The sequence below is a fragment of the Carassius auratus genome, unplaced genomic scaffold, assembly GCF_003368295.1.
Source record: "Carassius auratus strain Wakin unplaced genomic scaffold, ASM336829v1 scaf_tig00214664, whole genome shotgun sequence".
Taxonomy (NCBI): domain Eukaryota; kingdom Metazoa; phylum Chordata; class Actinopteri; order Cypriniformes; family Cyprinidae; genus Carassius; species Carassius auratus.
This window is the reverse complement of record NW_020527757.1, coordinates 84541-102387: the sequence shown is the minus strand read 5'-3', so window position 1 is coordinate 102387 and position 17847 is coordinate 84541. Positions and strand designations below refer to the sequence as shown.

The following is a 17847-nucleotide window of genomic DNA, read 5'->3' as shown; positions in this document are numbered from 1 at the left end:
CTGGCGATATTTATTAATTTGTGAGCCACTTTGGATAAACGCACCTGCTAAATAATTAAATGTTTCTAAATCATCTGACCAGACCAGAGCAAACACTCATCACACAGAGATGTCCAGATGAGTGCTGTGTATCCTGAACACAAATGAAGATATTCTTCATCCTCTGGGAGAAGGAATCTGAGGGGGAGAGATGAGAGAAGCTACAGAACATGGTTTATGCATTGGCCTAGTGTCTTTCTATTTAAAGTTTCCCTTGTAGAATCAAACCTGCGATCCTCCAGTGGCAGCAGTGACAGACAGAGGGCTCATGTTACCTTGGGCTGATCCAATCAAACAGGATTTGAAGTCCCAGCAGTCCCTGCCACATTAAAACAGCATAAAACACAAAGTGACTTTTGAGAGCAACATTTACCAACCTCTACAGAGCGTTGAAGAGGCAATGACATCCCTGCATGCTTTGTTTAACTAGTTGAGCAAATAACAGACCATGTCAAGTTCACAATACTGGATTAGAAAACTGTCAAACTCTCGTTACAACAAAAACTTGAATCACTGAGCGGTTTGGTTCCATTTACTTTCTTAATACACATTTGTTTCAAGATTCGCAAACGCACATTGCTCTTCAGTTTAGTCTTTGTAACGAACTCCCTAAAACAACTTTCCGTGTATGGTGACGTCACTAAGTCCTCCCGTCCATCCACCTGCCATAAAAAAAAAACAAGGCCTGAATTCGGAAACTGAATTGGTGAAACTACAATATGCTAGTTGCATTCAGCCAACTTTTCCATTTGATTCCAGATAATAAAATATCCTCACTCTTTTTTTTTTCTTTTAATATTATGTTACGCGCATACTGAACCTGGATTTAAGATCTCAAAAACTTTATATTTTCACAGGACAACCCCACTAACTCACTCGTGCAAACGTGCTCCGGATATTACCTGAAAGTATACTGCCATCTGCCGTATGATAGAGGTTACTGTAGTTTTAGGACAGCAACAAATTTTCAGCAAAATCACATTGAACACTCTCCAAAAACAGCAACAAATGATTTTTATTTAAAACAAACACACACACAAAAATACACAAGGGGTGTAATGAAAACACTCTCAGACTGAAGAACACAATCACACTTTTGTTTCTTTACTACACACTGACATGATCCAGCAACAAATGATATTTCTAACGTGGAAAATATAAGAGATAAAATGGTACTTGGTTCAAAACAGTTATTTGCATAATTGCATAATTTTTTTTTACTTCTCTCTCACTCTCTCTATCTGTTTAAACTAAGTCGTTTGCAGAGCCAACACATAAAACAGGAAACAAACACTGGTGACGTCAACGTGAAGCTTTGCACGCTCATTCTCTCAAATATTCGCACAGGCTTTCATCCAAATGTGAGAATTCGGCACAAGATCCTAAAACCCCTCAGATCAGCTTGCAGATTAGCTCGCAGATGTCTTATCACCATTTTGGACTATTTTTCTCTTCCCCTTCACTTTAAAAAGGTTCACTCTGTAAAACTTCAGTTCTTTGATGCTCTCCTGGATGTCTTCCAGCGCTCTGAAAATTCAAACAGACACAACATTATTCTGAGATTAGACAAAACAGCTCTTCTTTAGGCTTAAATATTTAAGGAGTACATCAAAGGATCCTTTGCTATGCTAAATGCGCCATTCAATAATACAGCTGTGGAACACCTGTGTGATGTACACAGACCTGTGCGAAGACTTTTTCTGCGGTGCGATACTGTACTCCTCTGGATACCATCGTCTAAGCAACAGAATGGGGGAAAAAGGAGAAAGTATTTTGACATGCCCACCTTCTTCCTGTACTTTTGAAAATGGTCTCTCTAGCTCATGCTGAAGCACGTCTGCATGCATTAATGTGGCAACAGCGGTCATCCGGTCATCTGATTAAACCTAAATGGGGAACATACCTGCACAGCTCTTTAATGGTGCTCACGTCTATGATACGATAGTGCAGATGTCGCATGAACTGTGGCATGAACTTATCCAGAAACTTCTTATCAGCGTGAACGGAGTTCCCTGTGGAGGAAGAACCACACAAAATCTCTGTAGCATAAAGAAGCAGTTCATACATCACAATTCAGACTTATTTCAAGAACTTCAGAATTGTGTAGAAGTCTGAAATGATATGCAATTATATGAAATCTGAATAATAAAAGTGTGAAATTATCATAACTTGTAATAACTCAAACTTAATTTGAATTTATAACTTGCAATTAATTCTGAATGGAAAAAAGTTTATTCCACAACAGAAGAAAACATCAGAATAGTAAGATGTTAATGTAAGTTTATAACTCGTAATTATTAAGGAAAATAAGAAGTAAACTTGAATTTATGAGGGGGAAAAAAGTCAGGAATCCCGAGACCAAAAGTCACATTACCCTTTTAAGTATTTTTATTTCATGGAAGACATAAGCTTCCATAATATTTTACCCCTGCACCATGTAAAAGAAACAACTTCAGCGTGTGTGGTTGGTTACCTGCGAGAGGACACTGTCCGGGTGGTGTGTGCTGTCGGATGAAAGACAGGAATTCATACTCCGCCTGCTGGAGACTGATGTGACTGTCCCTGACAGCCTGAGTCAACCCTGACTGGCACATCAAACAGAAACACCATCACACAACGCTCATCAAGCACAGACAAGCTCATTCACACAAACAGGAAACACTCTGCAGGTGCATCAATCTGTACTACTCACCTTCCCATGATGCTCTTTGCACCAGTCTGACATGCCATCGAGCAGCTCGTCTGGTTGGTTGATTATCAGATTTGGCCCCTAACAACAACAACAACCAACAATTTTCTAGCTGTAAATAATTGCCGTCTTTTTTACATAATTGCTCAGATTTACTTTTGTATAGTATTTGTTGTTTTAAATATGCTTTATAAATAAACTTTACTAAAAAGCCAATTATGTCAATACGTGTACGCTAGTACATAGATCACTCTTAAAACTCCAAGACAAGCCACAAACTCTAATTCAAACTGCATGGGACTTAATGCGGTTTATGCTTTTATGCAATGGGAAAAAAACCCCACCTCTGCAATGATGTTCAGATCCGAATCTGTGATGATGCAAGCCATCTCAATAATCTGGTCCTTCTCTATATCCAGCCCTGTCATCTGAACACGAAGTGGAGTGGCATTAGTTTGCAACACTGAAAACATGTCCATCCTAAAACTGCACAATCACTGTGAGGACTTCAGCCAATATTTAACTGTTAAAAGTTCCTGGATAAAAATCCCTGCGTAGGGTGGAACCAGAAACCAAAACTATGCAAAAACTGGTAAACAAGCAGGTCAGCAGCTGCAGTGACGGTTCTAAATCTTGTGCAAAGACCTTTTGGCATGAACAGATTGTACTGGACTTGAATTTTTTTTATTTTTAATCTTATACATAATGTATATTATAAAAACCCATGCAAATTCATTCAGCATAAAGCCAGCTGTCAAACTCGATCATACAGGCTAAAACATCTTGATCATGACTTAAAAGCGACTGAGTGATAAATAATGTTTATTGTGTTTATCTGCTGCTGTTTACCTCCAGATCTACCCAGACCATCCGCTGCGCCAAGGACTGTGACATCCTCCTACTGTAAGCTCGTCTTGACATCAAAACCTTGGCGAGCAGAGAGGTACATGGACTGAAGAGAGATAAGTTGTGGGCTGTAAACACCGGTAGGGGTGCTTTAACCCGCTGCGATGACACACAGACTAGAGTCAGGACTCTGAATGCAGAAACTCTCGCTGCCATCCACGTGTATGCCTGCATACTGCCGTCTTCCGAACGAAAGTATCGTAAATACAAGCGCGGCGCAACAGTGAAGGCAGGTCGGCGGCACATGTTGTTTAGTGAACACCATGGAAACAACCGAATACTTTTTCTTTTTAATTGCAGTTTTGAGAACTAAGAACATATAAGGGCAATAACATTTAAATTAAATAAAAACAAACACTTAAAAAAATATGAAAAGCAATAAAAAATCAATTCAATTTTACTTTGTTATTTCTTGTTTATTTTAACATACTGTATACAGGTAGTGACCTATTTCTATTTTAAAATGAGTGAAATTTGTTATTTTCCACTACACATTTACATTTGTGAATGAAGAATTTTCAATTCACAATATACCAAATGTTAAAAAAAATTAATTTAATTTTCTTTGAGTTGCAATTCAAAATTAGTAATTTCTCAAAAACGAAAGGAAAACACACCAACATTTTTGGTAGAAATACAATCATACAATAAACTGACAACACTCTCATTTTCCTCTTTACAGAAAACACATTTCAAGTCAATGTCTTTTCAAAACTTTGCCGTTACTTGATTTTATTTGTGATACAAAGCGTATGGAGATTTATGGTTTCTTTCTAGTTAACATCTTGAAATTATGATCTCTAAAACCCAATGGCTCAAGGAACACTGGAAATTTGGCAAATCGTCTAAGATAGCAAATTATTATTTATTTTTATCTTTCATATTTTTACCATCCAGTATAAGACTATTTTAAGACTAAATTAGTTTTTTGACTATATAATTTCCTAATGATTGCCAATTTGCTTAATGAATTAAGTTCTGAAGGAATGGCATTAATCACCATCATATACTCCTTAACAGGTATATGAAATGATTTTTTTTTCTTCTTAAAACTCTGAATATGTAAGCACATGACCATTACTACTATTCAAAAGTTGTGAAACCAACTTTAAAAAAGTAAAAAAAAAACACCCAGAAATAAACCAACACCTTGAGGCTGTCTACACTGAATGTGACAAAGCGATCGTTACAAATCATTTTTGTGTCAGAACTAGAGGTATCTGATATAGACAAAAAATAATATCTAAATATTTTCTGGAATTTTATCGCTAAATATAATTAGATAATATTTTGCTAAGTGTGTTATTGTGCTGATATCTTAAGACCATGGACAGCTCCTAAAGTTTTTTTTATATATTTCATATTCTGTGTGATCAGTTCACAGCAGTGATAGAAATGTATATTTTTCAATAAGTTTAAATTAATTGACAGAAGTTGCATATGAAGTGGCATTTAGATGTAGGCTTTTACACATGTTGTAGCTTAGAGGACATGGAATTGTTTTAACCTGCAGTTACAAATGCATAAATAATGATTTGATATTTTAAAACATAAAATGTTGAATACTGATTGAAATTATGAAAAGATACATTGAATGCCAAATTAAAACAATTTAAACTGCCAGTAGGTGGCAGCAAGTCAGTGTTAATAAAGGAGTCATTGCGACTGAACCGAATCATTTAAACGATTGATTCACTCAGGAACGAAACATCGTCATGTCGCTCAGATTCACAAAACAGTGCTGTGGCTGTGTTTGGAAGGATTTTTGTTGGCGAAATAAAGCAAAAGCAGACATGGTGTCTAAAACGAATGCTCTTGATATTATCTTATCGTTTATTGAACTGTTTTATAATATCAATATCACATTTGCACTCTTCACGTGATATTAACTATATGAATTGATATAAATATATACATTTTCTGCCACCTTATCTTGAATTATGTGATTATTCTTAATGCATATCAATTGTCACTGTCCCGTGGCACTGACTGCCAAGTAAGTTACACTGTCAAAGTCCAGAAAAGTTTCAGTGATGTGAAGAAAACAGAGGAGTCGAATTGTTGAATAAAGTAATTCTTTTTTGTTTTCTTGCGTGTATAAAAAGTATTCTCGTCATTTCATAACGTTTCGATTGAACCACTGATGGCAGAGGGACTATTTTGACGATGTCTTTCATACTTTTCTGGACTTTAACACTGTTATTTACTTGGCAGTCTATGGGACGGTCCAAAGCCTCCCAGTTTTTATCCTAAATATCTTACATTGTGTTCCGATGAGGAACAAAGCTTTTACGGTTTGGAAAGACATGGGGGTGAGTGATTAATGACAATTTTTTTTATTTTGGGGTGGAGTATCCCTTTAAGTATTTGCACTTTACTTTCGCATATTTGGCTTGCATGAACTTCCCCAATAAATTAATGAGTGAACATACCTTACGAAAAACCCGCCAAACTGGCTAGTGATTTGACAGCATTACCCGCCACCGCTGATTTTTACCTGCATTTGGCAGGTGTTAATTTCAAACCCTGTGTGTAATGCCAAATTGTGTTTGTATATAATCATCCATGATATAACAATGCCTATTTATGAAAACAACTATTAAAATTACAATTAAGAAGAAATTCAATGCCACCTACTTTTTCAAAATTAACATTAGGGATGAAATCCCATATCTTATCTTTTGAACGGATATCATTTTGGACAAACTTAATTTTAAAACTATATTTCAAAATCAAGTAGGCTACATTTAGCCCACCTTGATTAAGTGGATTACAAAGTATTTTTTATTCAAATAATGATGTTTATTTTTCAAAAGTAAATTATAATTAATATATACATTTATTTATCTCATTGATACATTTTGGAAAATCTATCATTGCTGTGTAAACCACAATATGTGTTTTCATTCAAATTTTCCAGTAAGAGTGGGCGTGGCCATTTCTAAATTTTATGTATGATGCTTCCAGCTATTTTTAGCTGTACAAAACAGTTCATTTTGTGGCTTGGAATTGCAAACTGGAGTGTCTTACTATAGTATATTGATGTATTATCTTAATTGTGAACACAGTGGTTTGTAGTTTTACCGTTTACTACGTTTTACTATTCTTCTCGCTATTCCCTACATCAGCTCATGAACCAGAAGTCTTGCACATTTAAGGGAAACGTTGAAAAAGTTGTACTGTATGTATGTATTGATTCATTTACATTTTGTAGAAATTATAGTAGTAATAGTAATGTGTTGTTTTTATCCATTCAGGTCTTTAAATAAATATAAAACATACATTCTATATGAACTGTTTAAACATATGTTACATATAACCTGTATGTAAAAGTACACTTAAAAAAAAATCTTTATATGATTCCACATGGACAAAAACTATTATTATTAGTATAGATGCAGTAACGCACGTCGGCCATGAGATGGCGCAGATGGACCATCACTGGAGCTGAATACATACAGAAATATGGAAAACATGGCACATCCCACACAGATATGTATTTCGTTCAATATCCTGAATCCAAAAGTCCAAAGTTTAGGTTTGAATGGTCTACTTTAGTGTTTAATGAGCATTTCTATAACAAAATGTTGCCAGGATATTTGCGGACAGCCAAACAGTCTCTAATAATTAGACTTAATGTTGGTCTCAATGTCAGGTGGGCATCATTTGGCGTGTGTTTCACGTTCAGTTCAAGCGACATGCTCACCTGATCAATTCTGCAGTGTCTACCCGAGCCTGTCGTGGATATGAGATCTCAATTCTAACACTAATAGCCAGACAGCCCCGTAAACATCATATTTCAGCTCTGACACAGATAAGAATTTAATGGCTTGGAGTCACCCTGTGAAGTAATCTGTGTGATAAAAGCGAGCGCCTCATTCAGACCAGAGTCTGACGGGAAATAGATAGATATAGCGAGGGAGAGAATTAGGCTGGAGATGATGTCTTTCCCCTTCTTTCTCTCTGATGGCTGTAGTCTAATAAAGGCAGGAGAATAATTAGCAGAGTCGTACAGATGCACCGCTGCTGATGGCCTCCCTCGCCGTCTGATGGCACTAGAGTAATGCGGCATGGGAAAGGCCTCATGATGCGAAGACAGGCTTCATTATTCCTCTCCCTCAGTTTCTTTCTCGCGCAAACGCACACGCACGAATTCAAACAAGCGAACTGAAGAAAAAAAAATGATGAAACAGAAGGTAACCTGAGTTCAGGGTAAGATCGCCCCTCCACCCCCTTAATATTGACTTCTTCTGTTATTCAATTGCAGAGCATTAATGTCCTGGAAGTAAGGCACTCACATTTCAACGGTCAAACACCTCTTTGAATACCCCAAATAGATGTTAAAGAGATTTGCAGTATTATGGAGCCTCTTATAAGTGGGAGGAATATTTTTGGCCGACAAAACACAAGTGATTCTGAAGGCTATACGAGGCTTTTGCGCACTTCTGGAAGTTTATTTTGTGAGTCAATTTCTTGAAACCTCCATCTAGTTTTGTTGGATTAGCGCTCGCGTTGAATTGTGGGTCCGTTTAAATGCATTCGCAAGACCCCAATAAAAACCGGATGTATTTTATGTCATGTCAGTATCTCAACTACCCACTAATGATATTTACAGTAGGCTATGTACATGCATTTGTCAGACACCTTTAAACCAAACGAAAGTGCATTTAATTGGGAATTGAATCATTGATCTTGATGTTGTGAGTGCCATTCTCTCCTGTTCAGTGGTATAGCCTAATTGAGATACTTATATTAATATTTAATAAAAAAGGTTTTATATTTTCCATTTTCATATATATATATATATATATATATATATATATATATATAGAGAGAGAGAGAGAGAGAGAGAGAGAGAGAGAGAGAGAGAGAGAGTTTAATATTCGTGAAAAAAATTATTCTCATATTCATTTTTTTTTCCAATGTGTGAATGTGTATCAGTGTTAAAAATCTATTGTTTTTCCTGTTTGTGTGTTTGCATAATGTGATTTTTGGCGAATTGTACTAAATCTAATTAGACTTCCATAAAAATTGTACCCAGAATTTGAACCTGATACAAGAATTTGCACTCGGCAGATGCTTTTATCCAAAGCCAATTACAGTACATTGCATTCAAGGTATACATTTAATCAGTTCTTGCTTTCCCTGGGAATTCAAATCCATGACCTTGGCATTGTTAGCGCCATGCTTTTCTGTTTGATGATACAGGAAGGAGTTAGATGTACATTAGATTAGTTAGATTCTGTATGCTTGATGAAAAATGCAAATGTTAGCAGCGTTGGCGTTTTAAAAAAGGGCCACACAGGTCGTGTTAAAAATCAACCCTTTGTGTCCGACATCCTGGAAGATGTTTGGGGTTGAGCCATGTCATTACACAGGGGCTCAAAGTGATAATCCAGCAAATGGATTTAAGCTCTTGAAAGCTACTAGTGCATGTCCTAATGCATCCGTCACTTCTGAACTCTCGCCAGATAAGAGGAAGGAAAGCGCTGGCTGCAGCCATAAAGTGGACAGACTAATGCAGGCCGGGCGTCTGATATCATCCACGGCACAGAACAGCTCACCCACAAACTGCCACTGTCACGAACAGCCACCGCATTTATCAAAACGATGGAGACATTTATTTCAAAAGCATATCTTTCCTTCTGGATAAATGCCTGAAGTTCCCAGTTCTAAACTTTTTGGCTGGGTCTCTGTTGACCCGGATGATTTGGCCACAACTTATTTCTAAAATCGGAAAATCGACAGGCTGAAGTCTGAAGTGCTTTCCACTCCAAAGAATACAAGGCGCAAGGTCACAGGAACCCATTAAAACTGTAAAAAACAATCCCAAATGATTGATTTTCAGAGAGTCGGCTGTGTGCACCTTACTGTAAGGTGTAATTGCGGTGCGTTCATGTTCAGAGCCGAGTGCTACATGGAGGGTGGATGTGTCATGTAATGTTTTTAAGGTGATTTGTTGATCTTTTATCTTTAAAGGATTTTTACAGGAAGGCTGTTTATGGTGCTTGAAATGCTAGTTCAGCTCTTTGCTGACACTTGAAGGGATAGTTCAACAATAAAAACCAACATACGGTCATACAGTTTTGCAATGATGTGAGTAAAGGATGACGACAGAATTTTCATTTTTAGGTGAACTAACCCTTAAATGAGGATTTTTGGATCAGTCCTGTCCTCCCTAAAACCTCTGGTCCCTAAAATCGTGATTTTCTCAGTGCATTAATGGCATATGTAATTGTTCTGGTCCGTTGTCAAGCTGTCTGTGTTCAAACTGTGGGCCATTGTTTCTTTCACGGCTTTTCTTGAGTTCAGTGCCCCCCCACTGGAGCTTCAGTGCCTAAAAATCATGTTTTACCTGAGCTGTCTGCATCGAATGTGATGCAATAATAAGACTTCAACTGCAAAATAATGTCTAGAAGCATATTTTGTAATGGGTTCCATTTGCAGGCTGTACAAGTGGACAAAAATACAAAGTGACCAGTGTAGTCCAATTCAAGAACAAATTACTCAGTATTGACTTATTATTTCATAGTGTGTGTGTGTGTGTTGTGTGTATATATATATATATATATATATATATGTGTATGTATATGTATGTGTGTGTGTGTGTGTGTGTGTTGTGTGTGTGTTTGTGTATTTGTATTATTATCATAGGCATACAGTTTGCAGCTGGTAAACAGTAACTGTGTTAATGTTTCACTTTTTAATATATATATATATATATATATATATATATATGCCATGGACACGTTTCAGGTGAACCCACAGCCGTGGAACTGGAAAGTGGAACTTTAAATGCTGTTTGTATTGAACACAATAACCTGTGATGATCATTTAGTACAGTTACTCACAAGCAACTCATCATCGTGTGACAAACTGAATCAATCACTTCACCATCTTAGAGCAAAAATAAAACTATATCAAGTGCTTAAAGTAAAAAGACTTTTTAAACCCTCTGAAAATAATCATTCAAAGCTGCTTTCTATTCAGAGGGAGTGAATCTTTTATGTGCAGGCAATCAAAAAAGAAAAAGAAAAAGTGTTGTTGTCTAAGCTGAGACAGGGAGAGAGATCGAGAGATCATGTTTTTTAAAGCTTGCCAACTCAAAGCCTGAAGGTCAAATCAAGCTTAGCGTCTAATCACTCATCCGTTGGCCGTCTGCTGTGATTGGTGCCCCCGAGGTGAGGGCAGGGCCTTTCACGAAATCCCAAATACCAGAGCAGAATTATTTGTTTCGTTATGCTACCTGAATGAAAATGAGCACTTCTGATTGGGGGAAAATTGCTCGAAGGGAAAACCAAATGCACTTAACTCAGAAACCACACTTTCATAAACCTGCACTGCGATATGCATATTTACATGTTAGAGAAGTGTTTCTGACACTGATGAGACATCTGTGTTGTTTTGGAGAATAAACTTTTCCTCACAGCCGTGTGGGTGTAACAGTCATCAAGAAAACAGTAGGTTGATAGATGGCAGGTAGATGCAGGTTTATGTTGCTCATCTTCCCCTGCGCGAGAGTCTGGGGTTTCCTGGGAAACGTGGAAATCCAATCTGATAAATTGCTCAGTGGCCTATGTGAAACCTGTCACTGCAGAAATACTGAAAGAAGGTGCTTTAAAGACAGCTTTGCTACACGACTCGTGATTATTTCATACCATAACATGGTCTAGGGCCATTCTGAGCATTGCTTAATACCCCAAACATCATATTCTAGGGTGTTTAAGTCAGTAGAAATCAATGATACCATTGACCAAACAACCTGATCTTTTTGATCTTTAGCTTTAACTACTCCAGCATCTGCAACATTTTCCATTAGAGAACCTGGGGAAGAACTATAAAAATGTTGCTTGCCTAAGATATGTTGCCTTCAGCTTCCTTATAGCTTTGAAAAAATAAAAATAAATACGGAATCTGGGTTTGCAGAACTCCACAGATCATTTCCAGAGAAACGTTTGAAATTCATTAAATTCTACAAACCTCTCGCATTCGCATTTATTATGCGATATATATGTAGTAATAGTTCTTAAAAGAGCCACATTTTTGTATAAAGATCTAAAGATGTTTTTTTCACTTTAAAAAACCTTTTGTGAAATGGAAAGATACGCACACACACACACACACACACACCATACACCTTTTCAGCTACCAATAACACTATATTGCTCTTAGCTCTATTTATTTAATCATATTTAATTCAACATAATTCCACAAAATTTCCCCCAAATCAGCACAAAAATGACTAATAATGCTCTGCAAATTAAGCAGCCATCTAGCAGACACATTTATCCAAACTGACATGCAGCACATGTATTGCAGGAACAGTCGTCTTGGAAAAAAAAAAGTGATTCATAATATATGGAGAAAGCTAGCTGCTAGTGGTCACATTAATTTGCAGTTTTTCATATGGCACAGAAATTATGCAAAGTGCCTTGCTCAAAGGCTCATGATGGCTCACTCCATATGATGCTCGAACAAACAACCTTCTAGTTGCCAGTCCTGATCTGTAGCCACATCATAGTGGAAAATATGGCCAGAAGTCCTATAATCCACTTTGATTCACAACTAAATCCATGTTTAACCTAACAGTGCAACCATGACCCATTGAACAAACAGACTCCCAAGAAGACACACACACACACACACACACACACACACTGACCTGGAGCAGATACTGACATTCACATGACCTGAGACAAAATCTGGATTAGCTTTTGAAGAAACAAACACAAGTTACAGAAACACAACATGTATGTGAATGAATCATTCTTTTGAAATGGTTCTTTTGAATGATTGAGTTGAACTGATTCAAATGACATTTGAGAGTTTAAACGGTGAGACTGATGAATCGAACACAATCAGAAACTCAAGATGTATCAATCTTTGTTATATAATCAGTTTTAAGGGGTTCCTGTAAGAAAAAAAGATGAGCATGTAAACAAAATTAACCATTCAAACAAACCAAGTGAACATTTCTCAAACTGTATAGTCACCAGTTTGTAGCCTTGGAAACCAATTGAGTCATTCTGCTCTTCAAGACATCTGATTAAAATTCATTTTAAACTAACTTATGACTTTTCCACACCGTTTTAGAAATACTAAAGCAGTTTTGCCACTGCACAACCAATCTTTAGCTTTAGCGCCAGGGGCCCAGGTAATTTCCTTTTCAAAGAATTCGGTTTTAATACAAGAGGACATCTGTGCAGACAATGAGGAAATTCTTTCACCTCAGTCCATTAAAAAAATATAAGCCATGAACACAGCACTCTTTCCTAGAAGCACTGCTTTCGCCCCGGATTTTAAAAGCTAAACCTTCATTTTAAAAGGCCTCGTACCCTTTACTTTAATTAACAAAAACCCAAAGGCACAGAAGAACAGCACCTAAATCAATGGGGAATTTAAAAGGTTGAACCTTTTTATTTAGAAGATTTTTAAAAGTCAGCGTGATAGAGGATCTTTCTGAGATTCGGTGCTCTGTTTTCATCATGTCGGGGAAATGCCACTCTTTTATCTGCACAGACACTGACATCTCTGTTTCAGTCTGACGATTTCCAAACCAATCCATGTAAATCCCTCAGCTGAAATGAAACTGTGAAACACGCTCGTAAGGAACTGGATTAGGAAGAACACAGCTTTGTATGCTGCCAGCGTACGGGTCGACCCGTGAAGGCATTTTGCAAATGTCAATAAGCACACAGTGATTTATCTTAAAGTCTAGTTGCAAAGTGCCCCGTGTCAATAACAGCTGTTGATGGAGCATCTGCTCGTGTGCTTTCTCAATGGCTGATAATTTATGTAGAACATAAAATCCACACAAACAGACCACCGCTAATCTGTTGGTCAGCAGAACCGCAGGCCGTGTCAAAGATGTAATTGAGACCTTTGAGATTGATGTCTCATATATTTCTCCACATATAAGGCCAGTGAATTTTATAAGCCACCATATTTCTCTGCATATGCATTGATTGTAATTTTATTATTTCATCCAGCTGGAACGATTGATCGTATTTTTACATGTCTGCAAAGGACCTATGTCATAGTCCGACTCTGACATACGACTCACTTTCTAGGAAGCCCATATTTATAATACAGTATAAGGGTATTCTTAAGACATTATAATGAATACATAATGCATTATAAAAAAAAAAATTATAATATGTTGTATCATCTCATGAATATTCATAATAACAGTTTTAATATATTAATACATGTTTAAATTATTTATGGTTATAGCTTTTAAGAGTATGATGATTTATAACACAATGAAAACATTGCATTCACTTTTACAATGGATTACATTTCTCATAGTTATAATGTATTAAAAGTCCATTATACTGTAAATGAAGTAGATTGAATATGGTGTTCATTGTGTTATAAACAATCATACTCTTAAACTCATAACCCCATATATGTGAGTATTATGGTGTATTATAATTGTTGTTATGATTATTCATGACTTGATATTACATATTATAAGGTTTTTTATAATGCATTATCCATTCATTATAATGCATTAAGAATACCCTTATAAAATCGGGCTTCATAGAAAGTGGTGAAGTTGATTACTAATGATGGAGAAACTAAGCTTTTCGAAACTCTGATTCACCAAATGATTCTCTGTATCAAACTGCTCAAAACTCTGCAGGCTACCAACACATGCTGGTCTAAACAACGCAACAAGAACAGAAAGTCTATGTGTATTACACAAATATTTTCTCAAATAATTAAATACTGCTTATTATGAAGGTTCTGTCAAATTAGTATTCTTTTATTAATGTGTAGTGATTGTTTTATGTTAATGAAATCTCCACAACAAAATATCCACAACGCAACAGAAACAAGGCACAACACAGCGAAATGATCACAAACCAACAGAAATAAGTTGCAATACAAAAACATTTGCACAGCACAACGGATACAAGTTGCAACACAACAAAATTAGCACAACACAATGAAATTAGTCCTATGCGTTATAGTGTGGCAATTTCATTGTGTTGTGCACTATGGGACACTGTAGTAAATAGGTCGATTAGAAGCAATTAAATATATTTTTACATCAATGAATCCCTTTTTACATTAATTAAATATGAACTTACATTAGAAAACTGAGATCACTTACAACCTTCAGATGGGTTCCATCTACATCATTTAAGGTTCGAAACAAGCTAAGGTTCGACAGTCACTATGATGTAACAGAGTTCGCTGAGATCACATGACTTTAATTAAATTTCCAAACCACCGATTCAAAACAAAATGAGATTGCTTTTCCCTATAAATGAACCTAGCGATATGAATTTTAACCTTACACTGTAAGTTGATGAGTAGATTTATCCACATTTAAAAATGGCTCTGGATGCCTTTTTAGGTCAGGTAGAATCTACGATCTCTCACCCAGTTCATATGCTGTCTTCCATGGACGCAGCATGCTGTGTTTCTGGCATCTGGCAACCCAGGGTGATGAAATACTATTGGGTAAATTGGCAAAGTGATTCCGACACATACCAAAAACAAAAACAGGCATTCCGACATGGAACACACATTTAAAATCAAAATAAGTGTTCAAATTAAACTTTTCAGAGAAACAAGTATGTTCAATATCAGTGTGTGTGTGTGTGTGTGTGTGTGTGTCTGTGTGTTATTTATTTATATTTAGCCACATAAACAAGTGTTTACTTCTGTGAGCAACAGCGCCACTTAGGGGCACACGTATAATTTGAGAACTATGAATGCATACCAACCCGATCTCACGGCAATTCATCAATTTTTCACAAGTTGGCTTATTCGTCCGAATTCGTACAACCACACTCGTACAAATTCATACGAATGTTGCAAAATCGTACGTATTTTACGAGTTGCACAATTCGTATGGATTTGTACAAATGACCTACACCTAACCCCGCCCCTAAACCTAACCGTCACTGGGGTTTAGACAAATCGTATAAAATCTTAGGAGCGAGGTCGTACAAATTCGTACGAATAAGCCACCTCGTAAAATACGTACGAATTGGCCGTGAGATAGCGTTGATGCATACACTATTTTCGTTACTTTTGGCAGCCTGGCTCAGAACACCCCAGCAACCTGTGCAATAACTTACATTAATATCATAGAGACTTCACAACACCTTAGCAACGTGCTATAGCAAAATAGCAATGTGTTGGCATGCAAAAATATTAAAATCTAGTTGGCTAAACTGCCGCTAAGTTGCTAAGTCCAAAAACTTCCAGAAGGTGAAGAAAAAACACCCACTTATTCTCTCTTTCCGTCTCTTCATTTTTAAATGCTGATAAAGTCAACCTAATTAGTCTGTGATTGTGCAATCATGAACAATTATTGGACCGTCCTCATGTGCATAATACAAATGACAATTAATTACAGATGGTAATTGTCAGCGTTTGGTTAGCGAGCAGGTATCATGCCGTGAGGTATGTCAGACCGCATCAGGAGACGGAGACGGGGATTTGCAGCTCATCGGTTTTCATCACGCGTGATCAAGCTGTCCATCGGGGGAAGTGGGTGTTTGGCTGCTTGAGCTGGGTAAAGTTTGTTTTTGTTGTGTTTTTATTTTCCTCTCTGTTGTCATTCTGTGGTGCTATTTAATAATACTTTATCATACTGCACCTATTTTACTCGTATGCTAGTATTAGGTTTGTCCTGAGGGAGAGAACACTTGAGTTTAAATCTCATAATATGAATTATACAGTCAAATAAAGGTTTAAAAGATTTATGCTCTGCAAATAGGGCCGCAAAAAGACGTTTCATTTAAAGAACACTCTTTAATTTTTCAAGATCAATTCACCACATCTGAAAGAGTGGATAACCTTAAACATCCATCTTTAAATAAATCATTATACCAGCATCAACAATGCAGGTCTGAGATTGAGAGACGTTTTATTGATCATCAACGGAGCAGTTCATGCAAAGGTGTTTGTTTCCCGAACAGAAATGAAACCTGTTCCCGATTCCCCAATAGACGTTACAGAAGGACAGACTCATTCAAAAAGCAATCAAATTCTAAAGCAGACCGAGCCAATTAAAACTGAAGTTCTACAAAAACATCTGTGTGTAGACCATTATGGTCATTATCTGTGAATAATGATCAATCCTCTTTCAGCCGGAACGAATGATTCGTTTATGAGTAATTTTAGCGGTGGAAAAAGGCTGGATGGGGGATATTTGTGATTCTTCAGGTCAACAGAGAGAACAATAGGAGCTAAAAAAGAAAAATTGACATGCATATTGACTTGTCAGGATCCTTTGGAGACCTGAGAGACTAAATGTCAGAAGTTAGTTTGCCATCGACCAGTTCAACTGCATATGATATTAATTACACAAGGGCAAATAATTAAGCAATACTGAGCCTGTCCATCATCCTAAATGTCTCCCTTGAATAGGGGTCAAATCAATAGCCCATGTTATGTGTTTCCAAAATAGGCCCAATACAGCACACAAGAATAGATAAGAAATGCAAAATACATTTCGTTTTTTCGAAAATAACGAACAGGAAGCCAATCACCGAAAAGCCAGCATGATAAACAAAGCAGTACACTGTCATCACATGACTAGTGATTTTATTCATTTATCATTTTATATACGGTTATAGTATTTGTAAATATAAATAGTTTTAGTAATTCTGTGTTAAGTAAAAGTTGTTTTTCCTAAATTTAAATGTTTATTACATATTAATTCTTTGGTTTTAGTTATTTTAATACTTTAAATAGAACTAAGTAGCTAATGTTGTCTTAGCAATTAGCTTAAAGTACATTTGTTTTTATATTTAATTTAATTTCAGTTTGTATTTCAGCAAGATGAATATGAACAGCGTACCATGATCATATTGTTATTTGCATTCTATTTTGTATTTAAATAATAATAAAAAAGTCATATGCACTGCACCACACTTTTTTAATATACTGACATTTTGCCTTCTTATTAGATATGGGAAAAGACATGGAAATGAATAAAACCTTAAAAGGTCATTGAAAAGTCATGGACATTTTTGTAATAGTTTTTTTGCTTTTAATAATATATATATATTTTTTTATAGGACATCTAAGGACATCTAGGACATTCGACAGGTCCCAAAAGAACCCGACAAGCGCAAGCACTCTGCATGTGACAGAAATAGAACCTTTCGTTGTTTTTTTTTATCTTTACATTTTTTTGTTTTAATGATTTTATAGATCGCAGAACACTGCAAGCATAACTAGAAAAA

The 17847-nt window shown here is 36.4% G+C and overlaps 1 protein-coding gene across 1 annotated transcript; it reads right to left on the bottom strand.

The window, feature by feature from the left end:
* Positions 1–1036: 1036 nt before the first annotated feature.
* LOC113092599 (oligoribonuclease, mitochondrial-like) lies at positions 1037–3828 on the bottom strand. Its single transcript, XM_026258261.1, has 7 exons — positions 3578–3828; positions 3073–3156; positions 2732–2809; positions 2513–2624; positions 1943–2051; positions 1723–1776; positions 1037–1566 (listed from the first exon to the last, which is right to left on the bottom strand). Exons 1-7 carry the CDS (start codon positions 3806–3808, stop codon positions 1449–1451), a joined length of 786 nt encoding a protein of 261 aa, XP_026114046.1. The 5' UTR covers positions 3809–3828; the 3' UTR covers positions 1037–1448.
* Between the last annotated feature and the right edge of the window lie 14019 nt (positions 3829–17847).